Source organism: Scomber scombrus, chromosome 1, assembly GCF_963691925.1.
Source record: "Scomber scombrus chromosome 1, fScoSco1.1, whole genome shotgun sequence".
NCBI lineage: Eukaryota > Metazoa > Chordata > Actinopteri > Scombriformes > Scombridae > Scomber > Scomber scombrus.
Genome location: NC_084970.1, coordinates 5,293,134 through 5,305,217, shown reverse-complemented (window position 1 = coordinate 5,305,217; position 12,084 = coordinate 5,293,134). Strand labels below are relative to the sequence as shown.

At 39.9% G+C, this 12,084-nt stretch overlaps 1 protein-coding gene across 4 annotated transcripts in view; it reads right to left on the bottom strand.

The window, feature by feature from the left end:
• Positions 1-12,084, bottom strand: part of dpy19l3 (dpy-19 like C-mannosyltransferase 3) — a 68,210-nt gene that overhangs the window by 39,096 nt on the left and 17,030 nt on the right. For all 4 annotated transcript variants that reach the window (XR_009925185.1, XR_009925184.1, XR_009925186.1 and 1 more), the window contains exons 5-13: positions 11,724-11,845; positions 11,049-11,194; positions 8,317-8,440; positions 8,006-8,140; positions 6,899-7,030; positions 6,179-6,280; positions 5,674-5,747; positions 3,554-3,712; positions 1,064-1,195 (exon numbers count right to left, since the gene is read on the bottom strand). Coding sequence is in view for 1 of the 4 variants with exons in the window: in XM_062419588.1 (XP_062275572.1) it covers positions 1,064-1,195; positions 3,554-3,712; positions 5,674-5,747; positions 6,179-6,280; positions 6,899-7,030; positions 8,006-8,140; positions 8,317-8,440; positions 11,049-11,194; positions 11,724-11,845 (1,126 nt within the window). In the remaining 3 variants the exon portion in view is untranslated. The remainder of the gene's footprint in view (positions 1-1,063; positions 1,196-3,553; positions 3,713-5,673; positions 5,748-6,178; positions 6,281-6,898; positions 7,031-8,005; positions 8,141-8,316; positions 8,441-11,048; positions 11,195-11,723; positions 11,846-12,084) is intronic.

Here is a 12,084-nt window from a genome sequence, read left to right as displayed (position 1 = left end):
TAGTACTGTGCTTCTATTGAAGTGTAGAGCTAGTTAGTCCGTATCTGAAGGAACAATTTAAAATCAGACCAATATTTAATTTGAATATAAACGTGTTTAGCGTTGCTTAGCTTACTTACTGTATATAGCACACTTACATACTTGATGTATTTTCAAACACTTTTCAAGATAAAGACTTTGAGGATGAGCACTAACTAATTGTGTTTGGAATACGTAATGTTGTCTTGGCTAACGTTGGCCGGGTTTGTTGCAAGTGTTAGCATACCCCAAATGCAGGACAAAGCTGCTACACGTTAGCATAAACTCTGATAGCATCCAGGACCGACTTCTAAAAATACTACAAGTTTTGTTTTTGGTCTTTTTGTATTTTTTGTTGTATCTTCACAAACTAATGCAGTTGGATAATGTTTCTTGGCCTTGAAATTCACACTGGGGTACTTTTGCAAGTTGGTTAGCCAGGCATGCTTCTGATGGCAGCTTGCGTAGTGAAACACACAATTCAATCCATTTCTTACATTTTTGCTTTTCTGTTCTTGGTTTTAGAATAGAGACAAAACAAAATGTCAACCAAACTCTTAAAATGTTCGACAGGCCAACTGTGCCTGGTTGCAGTTGCTAAGTCTATACTGGTAAGTGAGCTGGGGTCAAAGAATGATCAATTTTGTTTTTTCTAGTGCAAAAAAACTACAAACTATGGACTAGTGTTGTTCAATATATAATATATGTAGTATTAATTATTGACTGCCTGGGTTTGTAAGCTCTTTCTGTCCATGCAGTGAGTGGTGTCACCATCCAATAGACTGAGGCCTTGTGGGATGGCGCTTGGTGTGGAGAGCTGATCAAGGCTAAAGTGGACCATTCAGACTCTCGATGAACAGCCTTCTGAGTGGCGCTTGGATTTCAGCATCTGCTCACGAGTACGCACAATCAAGCAGTCAAGAGGAAAAGTACGTACTAAGAGTCCCTCTGTGCAGGAATTAAACCAATGTGAAAGGTTTGTGAATTCGGGTATCTGCCTGTACATGAACACGCTTTTACACATGCATGTGTATGATGAGCTCACCTCATAGTGCTGAAAGCCAGAAGTCCAAAGAACAGCGTATGTAATACATTATAGGCCACATCTGGACGAAATGCCACCGCTCGTCCCTCTCCAGCTCCTTTCTTCTCCTCGACTGAACCTACTTTAGTCCTGCTGCGGAACAAAAAAGAAACAGAGACAAAAGACAACAATGATACATAAAACATTACAGCCAGACAGTTGTGAAGAGAGGCAGAAGGAAGGTGGGTGGATTTGATATTCAGATTATTCAGATTCCACTCGCTATTATTCAGTTTTCATCAGCTGTATGCACATAAGCGGACACGCAATGATGCACACCCACGGACGTTTTCTGTCTGCAGGAGTCAGCGCGCAGACAAACACGAGGCCCGAGGGCGATGATGTCACTCCTACAATTTGGCCTCCCGCACCTAACCAGACGGACACCGGCTTCCATTTGAATACAAATCCAATCTGGCTCTTCCTTCTATGTGAGGTGGGGTAAACTGGATTACATTAATTCTTGAATTGGCAAATAGCCCTTTGTTCTATGAGGTTTGTATTCCAGCCCTTCAACAGCAAAGGGAGAGCTGATGTGCTAATGTGATTAAGTTGAGTGCGGCCACTCACCTTGCACCACAGGCGGATAAAGCTTTGAGAGGCTGCGGGTAGACTCTGTTTTTCAGAACATGAAGCAACAATGCCATTACTTAACTTTGTAGTGATGTGGAGCAGAGGCATATGGAGGCTGGACTACCACTGTGATTGGGTTTCTGCTTCATAATGGACATCCTGATGTCTTCTTCTAAGCTTTATTATCTACCAGGACTGAAACTCTTCATTTGTATACAAAGTACCACCTCCTTTGACCAACTTCTCCTAACAAGGATGGACACCAACTTTTTCGCCAGGTTTCAGGATCAAAAAGTAAATACTGACAGACACAAAGAGCCAATCTGAGCTGTAACTTTTTGAATCATTTCTGCGAACAAAACAATTCCACATATGCTTTTCGAAAAGAACATGCTTTTCAATTCGGTTTAAAGATTGGACCTTTGATGCATCTTTTGTCTGGAGGACAGGAATATGAAAGAAGATATGTGCAACCTGGAGAAGCATGCTTCAACCTTCAAGGGCAGAGCAGGGACCAAGATTCAATAAGCACAATAGGAGTAAGAATACATTTAATTTACAAATTACCCAATCCATAAAATAGACCAGACAGTTTGTCGTCACTGAGTAAAATATGACTTGAGTAAAGTAGAATATTAACACTGTATAAAGAGAGGAAATGGGTAAGAAGTTTAGTACAGTATATAACCATTAAAAATATGTTTACAAAAATATGAACTGGGGCATTGCTTCAGGTCATAATTACTGCAGCTGCTAGATGGAGTCTGTTAGTGAAACATAACTCTCATTTTTGTTGAAAATACAACTGTGTTTCGTTTTTCTTAGGAGGACTGTCAATGTATGACCTGAAGGTTGTACTTAGGGCTGTCTGCGTTAACGCGTTAATCGCAATGCAATTAAGGGCAGAGGACTTTTTTTTTTAAATTGTGTTAATTGTCACCGACTCACTCCCTCTATCACAGATTGCCATTGCTGTCGACCTCTGTAAACTGTCCACAAAGCACGACATGTGTTTGTATGGCAGGAGTGTTGCTGTGCTGTCATACTCCTGCACTGTCTGCACTGATTGTTGTGACTTTCCTTAAATGTCCCATCGCTCTGCAACTTCGGAGAAGTGCTGGGCTCATGTTTCTGCATAGTGTCGTGCACTTGTGCTCATTTCTCAATGTGGCAAGTTCCTCAGTTTTCAACTGAACTCAAACATAATGAAGCTATGGAGTATTTTTTGTTTGTTATGCACTTTATTATAATGTGCTGTATGTTTTGTGCACTTCTGCATATTTCTCAATATGGAACAGTGTTTTTCACAGAATAAGCACTTTGAAGTTGTCCCCTACCTCAAGACCACATGGTTGTTGTAGCATTGCTTTTCTGTTTAAGGCAAGCTATATTTTTTAAGTAGACATTGTGTTACCTCAGACTCATTGCACTTCTTTTGATTTGAAATAAATCTAAAAGTCAAGTTCATAAAGTAACTTTCTTTGAATTAATTTGATTCCCAAACAAGAAACACTGGTAACATTGTTAATGTGGACTTAAAAACTGTTGTGAAATGCAAAATAATAGAATTATATACGATTCTATATTATGCAATTTTGTTTTGACAGCCCTAGTTGTACTATAATAAGGTCAGAGGGTTGCAGGAAAAAAATAAAAGGAAATCACCCAACTGCCACTTGATTATCAACATCAATGAATCTGAACTTAGTTTTGAATAATCAAGCAGGGATTTTACTTTCAACTGATTCATTTCAGCAGTACAGGTAAATGACCTACAGCAAAGAGCTACCATTTGCTTTTTCCATGTGATGGTGAGAAGTTGCACAAGTAGGTTGACACTTTCTCTTCCTCCCCCTCTGTGTTCCTTCCGTCACCTACCTCAGTTTCTGCAGTGCGGCCACCGCTAGCGTGCCGCTGAGCAGCAGTAGTGTGAAGATGTAGGGGTACAGCAGCAGAGTGCCGGCCAGGCGCTCCAGTGTGTCAAGGGGCAGCAGGCCAAAGGCTTCCTCACACAGATACAGACTGGCGTCGAAATCTCTGCAGGGGTGGAGGTCAGTGGAAGGGTGAGGAGGGGGAGAGAAGGAGGATTGTAACAAAGGAAAGGGGGCATAAAAGAAATGTCAAAAGGAAGAGGTCTTACTTGCTTACTTATTATTTTATACATAGCCATATATTAAAGACAATGTGTGGCTTTGTGTCCATAATGTAGCAATCACATTATAACTACACACTGAATTTTCCCTATATTTAATAAGATTCTCATGTTTCTGTCCCCTGATGAGATACACTGCATTTACATCCTGTTAAAATCTACTTAATGTCTATCAGTGACTTCTAAAACATAGTAGCACAAGTAGTGAAGAATCATAAATCTAGCAAAGCAACTCCGTAATGTCAGCTATTCAGCAACATTCACTGTATCTACAGTTTGTTAACATTAGCTAACATTCCCCAACATAATCTACTGATTATGCAAAACCAAGTAAGACTGAAGGTAATATTAGCAAACATTAGTCATCATAAACTACTTATCACACCAAACCAAGAAAGACTGAAGCTAACATTAGCCAACATAAGCCAACATCAGCTACTGGTCATACCAAACCAAGTAAAGCTGAAGCTAACATTAGCCAACATTAGCCAACATCAGCTACTGGTCATACCAAACCAAGTAAAGCTGAAGCTAACATTAGCCAACATTAGCCAACATCAGCTACTGGTCATACCAAACCAAGTAAAGCTGAAGCTAACATTAGCCAACATCAGCTACTGGTCATACCAAACCAAGTAAAGCTGAAGCTAATATGAGCTAATATAAACTACTTATCACACCAAACCAAGTAAGACTGAAGTAACAGAACTGACTGAAGTGGATTGAGCAGAGGTATATTTTATTGCTACTAAAGTAAACTTTTCACATTTCTTTGAAAAGTAACAGTGTCATTTAAAGTTTAAAGTTTCTGTCAGTGGCACTTTCCAAACTGAGATCATATTTGGGTTTTAGGAGACAGCTACCTGACAGAACAGCAACAGACAGATAAAACATTCATGAATTGAATGCCAATTGAGTTACAACTATATTATATGAGTCAGAAAGCTGAAAAATTGCCATTTATAAGAAAATGTTGCACATTTTTCTTTCACGTTCCTACAATTATACAATGAAATATATAATCGCAACTAAAATAAAATCAAGTTATCTCCATGTTTCTTCAGCTGTTAAGATAACAGAAAAAACACAGAAAATGCTTCAGAATGTATTATCTCAACATAGCATGAATGCACAGTAATGAATTAACTTGTGTTTTCTTTATAACGCACATTTTGCACAATACCTTGACATTATTGCTTGTGATGAACAGCTGCAGTGATAATAATAATTAAACTGAGAATTGAGACGTCACAAAACATAGTACAAAACTGAAAAAAAGAAGAAAAAAACACAAGACGGGGGTGAATAAAGTAAGTCTCGGCAAGTTGAAAGAAAGAAGAAGAGGAAGAAGAGAGGGGGGGGAGGCAGAGACAGAGCGTGGAGTAAGCATTTCATTTTCCACAGCCTCCTGAATAATTGAAGGGCCAGTTGTGTGGCGTTGGGTTGTGAGCCGTGTTATCTGCCACCCCGGAGCAGCTATCCAGTGACTGAGCTGCTCAACAAACACACACGCATACACACAGTATCTGATCGATGGGAGGGCTGCTGGTGTTACCCCTGCCATCTATTATTCACACACGCTAACACTCCAGGTGCTACAACACTGGCGCTTAGTGAATAATACAGTCACGCTGGATCGAGTCAAGAGGTGTTTACGGGCATGTGTGTATGCATGTGTGTGTGCGGGGAGGTATAAGAAGACTGCAGGCTTTGCATATGCACATCCTTGTGTCAAAATATGCGTATGTGTTTTATACGAGCGCTGTGTGACTGTGTACGAGATAAGAAGCGAGTGAATGTAGCATGTTTGTGTTTTGCGTATGCTTCTATGAGAGTGTGTTCATACCTCGTAGGCCCCAAGGCAAACTTGGACTTGATGAATTTAAAGATGTGTTCATCTGATCTGAGCTGGAGCGCTTTCTGTAAATAGACACACACACACATATACACACAGATAAGGTCATCTTGTCAGGAGTAAAGATCAGCACGCTGACATGTATAAAATAAATAAACCGGTTTAGATCACACATATGAGTTTGAGACACATGAGAGGAGGAGGAGGGGGGCACAGTAGAGGAAAGGAGGGTGAGGGAAGGTAGAACGTGGCAAGACAAGAGAGCAAAGCAGCCGTAAGAGAGGAAAGGGTGGAGCAAAGGAAGGAGAGGAGAGGAGGCAGAGAACAAAAAGAGCAAAGAAGACAGGTGGAGACAGGAGAGGATATATGGAGGGAAACGGGGCTGGGGTGAGTGACAGGCAAACACAAGAGGATAAGGGGAAGAAAAGTGGAAAAATAAAGCTGAGGAGAAGGGAAAGAAGCCAGAGAAGAGGAGGAGGAGGAAGAAGAGGAGCACCTTGGTTAGGTAGTTGATGGTGAGGGTGAGGAGGAGAACCATGGCACTGTGGAGAAGCAGTTTGCCCAGACGAACCGGCAGGCTTCCTGTCTTCAGACCAGACTGGGTGAGAAGAGAAGGATATTGTCAACACTGATTTACATGTAGAACCCTGAAGAAAGCAACATACACATTCACTTGTATACACACAGTGTTCTGTACATGTATGTCTCTTTCCATCTACACATTAAATGCCAAAACTGAGAAAAATAGCACATTACAGATTGTAAAATACACATTTTTAAAAAACGAATTAATCACTTTAGACTTTAGAGAAAAAAATACTAGAATGTTACACACATGCACATATTTATAAATCATTTTTTAAGTGGAACGTGTGGTTGCACAAAATAATTGTATTTTCCTGCCTCATTTCTGATTCTAAACCTTCTTCCGTCTTTTCTCTCCGTTCCTCTTTCATCCTGTCACATTAAATTTCTTTGTAATTGTTACTGATACAAACTAATTTAACTAAATTGCACATCAAATCAATCTCCAGCATACAAAGTGGAATTATCTCTCACGAAAAACTTATGTCGCGCAGGCCAATTTACATCAGATGAGATTCGAGTTAATCTCTCATCTGCGTTTTGTAAACAGGCTGCCACAACTGTCTTGATTTATTTGTCTGACTTTGACACACACACACACACACAGACAAACACATACACACAAACTGACCTGGAAGTGCCTGATGAACAGCACAGCTACGATGAAGCTCAGCACCAGTGATCCCAGTACCATGGAGTTGCAGAACTGTAGGAGCCACACGCTCAGCAGGCCACTCACTTGAACAAGGTATAGCGTGGTCACCTGGGAACACACACACAGAGGACTATGATGACACTTGGGTGAGTAATGTCATCCGGTATCACCCCTGTCACATGACTGCAGACACCAATAAGGAAAGAACATACTCAAAGTGTCTACCAGGGCTGCACAATTAAACTAAAGTGTTTGGATTAGTTGGGAGATCCACTCCATCAAAGCTAACTCTCCTAATTTCTCCCTAAGCTGCATCAACGAATGAAATGGGTGCATTGCTCCACATGACAAACTGTGCAGGGGAAGAGGGTGGCAAAGACATTGATAGAGATAAATCTTGTCTGTGTGAGAGATGTTGGGGTGAAATGTGGTGAAAGAATGAGTCTTTTAGGAACAACAAATATGTTTCACATCTGGGAAAAACCTGTGATTGCTAGGGCTCGGTATCGGTACTTGACATCTTTATGGTATCGACCGAAATAAATCGATACCAAGAAGTATTGAAACATCTCCCGTCAATGCTTTGAATGCTTTCAAAATGCATTTGTGTAAAAATCTAATCATTTAGATGTGGAGGAGTGGTGGCATTTTAAGAAATTCAATGCTTCTATTCGCATGATGGGTATCGAATGAGGTACTCAATTGGTAGTGGTATCTTAATTTTTGAAACGATACCCAGCCCTGATGATGGTGAGAAAGAACTAATGAATTTATGAAACCAGTGTTGCACCACAAAAAGTTGCGCAGTCTTGTGTGGAGACCTGGACTCAAAGACGACGATGACAGTCAAAAGCCCCCAGGGTTAACAGATGCAAAAGTAACAATGCAAATGTGTGCAACTACCTGAAATGACACATAAAGGCCTGAGTATACTTCTTTGTATTCTCCTGCTCTTATCTGTCTTACTCTATTTTAGCTTAATTTAATTTCCAATTTAACACTTTTAATCGTGTTAAATGTCTTTATTTTGTTGTTCAAATGTGCTACACAAATAAATGTGCCTTTGCCTTCTTGCAGCCATACCTGCGTAGTGGTAATGAAGTCAGCACAGTCCAGGGTGTATATGATGAGAGCCTGAACCAGTAGGATGAACTGGTTGAACTGCCACGTCAGACAGAAGCAGAGGGTCGTCACGTACATTAACCACACCATCACCTTCTGAGGAGTCAAAGGCACACACACACAGAGGTTAGATACTTAACCTGCATCCTAACAGCATACAGACCGTAGATTACTGAGCAGTTGGATTGAACGTGCCAAGTCAAGTCCAAGGCTGATCAATGCGAGTGTCCAGTATCTTTGATCTAGAGTGTGTTTGCTGAGTGTGCGCGTACCTGCTGTAAGGCGGTGAGCTGAGGCCGCAGATAACACGTGATAGCGGTGACCTGCAGCGCCAGGAAGGGTAAAGACCAGTTCTCTCTGAGGGAGATGGTGAACTCCACACGAGTGGTGTCTACCCTGAAAGGAGAGAGAGACAGAAAGAGTTTCATACTTTGAGCTTTGCTGTTTTCTTGTACTACTTCTACTTCTAATCATATCAGCTTTTCGCTTAAACTTATTTAAAGTTGTACCTTAACTTTCAGGTGACCTTAATTTGTTACTGTTTACAAGGGTCACTACAGAAATCTCACTTCTGTATTGATCCAAAAGGACAGTGGAGAAAATGCCAGCAGGGTATTGGAGCTTATTTTGACTTTTCGGACCTCTCTCCAAAAAATGTCACTTAAGAATGTAAAAATAACAGCTCACGCCGCTAACTCAGTACAGCCACAGTTTGTTTAAGGAACAGTTTGACATTTTAAAAGAAATACGCTTATTCCCTTTCTTGCAGACTTTGACGAGAGGATCGATAACACTCTGATGCCTGTATGCTCAAGATGAAGCCGGATGATGAGCTTAGCTTAGAATAAAGAGTGACCGCAGAGGGAAAAATGGCTTTGTCAAGTTTCAACATACCACCTACCAGAAACTCTACATTTGACTAATTAAAAGGTGCAGTGTGTAGAATTTAGTGGCGTCTAGCAGAATGGACTTGGCAGTAATTAAATATAATATTCATTGGTATGTTTTAATTAGTGTATAATCACCTGACAATAACAATTGTGGTGTTTTTGTTACCTTAGAATGAGCCCTATATATCTATATACTTGGAAGGGGGAGGGGTATTCAATATGTTGCAATATGCGACCTCACCACTAGATGCCACTAAATTCCAAACACTGCACCTTTAACAGATTATATTTTGTTTGTTAAATCCATACACAAATAGAAAAGTTGTGGTTTTACGGTAAAGTAAAAAACTGTTCCTCACTCAATATTCATATTACATTTAACGCACAACCAAAAATGTTTAAATGCTGAATCTTCACCTGTAGAAATGTACGTTTTACTACAAAATCAGACTGCTTTTTGTCACTGACCATCACACACCACAGGAGTGAAAGACAGGTGCAGACAGGCCACAGAGTTTGTATAATAGATCAAATCATTCACCTGTTTACATCAGACTGAATCATTTACTACTTCATTGCTCTGCTAATAACCTACATAAAACCTCAGTGAGAATTCAAAGTTATGAGTAAATACCTCAGTCATAAACTGAATCAAGACAAATGTACTAATTCAAAGTAACAATGTTTTATGGGAGGTCTAAACCTTTGTAAAGTAAGCATTTTATCTATATTCTTTTTATGCACTCACACTAGCGTTAAGTCAAAGATTTTTCCTGGAGTGATGCACACTCTGTCTTTCATTATTTGTCATTTGCAAGCATCTTCTACCATTTTCTCAGTACCACACCTCTCTCTCCAGAGGACTTTGCTGGTGGTGGATTGCACACATCTTTTTACCCCTATACCCAACATAACACTTAGTGCTTAACCCTGTTCATACTACTTTAGACCAAAGCATTAAGGATCCTACTAAGTTCCTAATCAATTAAATAATTTACTTAAAGTTGCATATAGAATTTTACTGCCTGTTCCACACAGTCCAACAACACGTGAAGTTTTAGCTCTCAGTTCATTCATATTCTACTCGTGTTATTGATTGTGAGAGTAGATTGCTTCGCAGGGTTTTCATTTTTCAAGGAGATTGTTTTATTATTTTGGTCTGAACCACTAGGGGAAAAAATGGGTATCTAAACATAATCTCACCTGATGCAGGAAGAACATCTATTAAAACTGGATCATTCATAGAGTTTAGTTTAATCAAACTGATTTATGTTCCTTGTGCAAAACAAGTGAGGATTGAATGTGAACTTCATTGATCTGCTGTTTTAAAGAAGGAGCTTGCTGTATTCATGCTGTATCTGTGTAATTAGCCCCTTTGATAATCCAAATCATTATTATGCTGATGACACAGAGCTGTATCTCTCTTTTAATTGCAATAACCATATTAAGATAAACAATCAAAAACTGTGTGCAATAACATAAAGGCTATGTCAACATTTTCTACAACTGGAGTATGAAAAAATACTTTTCTTGGGCCCACAAATAACTTGCTTAGTACAGCTTTTTTCTAACCAGCTAACACAAAACTCAAGTCTTTGTTTGTTTGAAAATATGACTATGGAGATAAGTGGAGTAAGAGTTAATAGTCTTCTCAAGCCTGAAAAGACAGAAGTAAAATGGTTACTATCTTTGAACACTTGATTAAAGTAATGCTCCCAGTTTCTAGGCAACTCATTGGACTTAACAGCAAAAGTCAGAAGTAGCTGAAGTGATAAACCATATTTACAGAGGCACAAACATGGTAAACAATGTAAGGCTTTTGAGAGTACTGTTCTGTTGTGTATGCATTCCTGTTATCACAATAACATTGCAATCTTAAAATGGTTTACACATATCATAAGGCTTTGGGCAAACAATATATAGTTTATCAAGCTTGAGTGAGGAATCTCCTGAATGTGATCCCAAAGCGGGAAGCAAGTCTTATAATGACATGTATAAGTCAAGTGTCAAGTATATGTCTGAAATGGGCTAAACACCTTTTCTCCTTGCAGTGTCACACTCTCACTCACACACACACACACACACACACACACACACACAATATTATAACCCACCTGTTGAGAATGTACCAGACCCCGGCGAGCGCACCAGCCAGCCAGGAACCCGACAGGAGCCATGCTGTGAGGTACAGAGCGATCACATACACAGCTTGGAGCGAGAACACTGTGTAAATGTAGAAATATACTGGCTCCAGATACGACTGGGCCACACACACACACACACACAGAAACGATTAGTTCATTAGCCGCTGTAAACGACACACAGTTGACTACGGTGACAGTGACTGACCATGGCACTGTGACATTTTCAAAGTTTAGTCTGATATTTCACTTGTCACACAGTGGGGCCGCTGATGAAGCTCAGTGGCTGTTTCTCGGTTAATTGATGTGCCGATACGGAAACCTTTTCCTCCAGAGTGTGACAAGAGCGAGTGTTCCGAGCCATGTCGGTTAAAAAGACCAACATGTAAAATGTCACAGTACATCAAATGCCTGACACTCTTCTAATATGAGTATCCTTCATTACAATAACTTTAGCACTTAATAATAATGAAGAGAGAAAAATTATGTGACATTACATTTTGCACACAACAAGGTTTTATTTCATGGGGCGAAATGACAAAAGGTACAGAGGCGGTTAATCATTTAGTAATTATGGCAGCCATTACAGTAATCTTTAGTGTTGTACAACCCCAAATGTGCATAGCTGACAGCTGAGTGATATGTTACCTGGATGGGCAACAATCTGTAGAGAACACTGAGAAAGACCTCTTGGTAGATATTCATTCGCTGTAGGAGATTAATGGTCCTCTTGGATTCTGTCAAGTTGTCGTGGATCAAATCCGAGAGCCCTGGAAACACACACAAACACACGCTTTAAAAATGCCACCATTCCTTCACAGTGACATTGACTGATAACAACTATTATTGGCTTTGTGACAACCAGAAAGAATGAATGTTCCTCAAAGCTCACTTTTCTCATTTACTGTGTATGGTGGCTATTAAAGAACAATAACGGTGTTTGAAGTGTCTGTCAACCAGTAAGACCAGTTGGGATTTAATATCATAATTACTGAAAGCACAAAAAGAT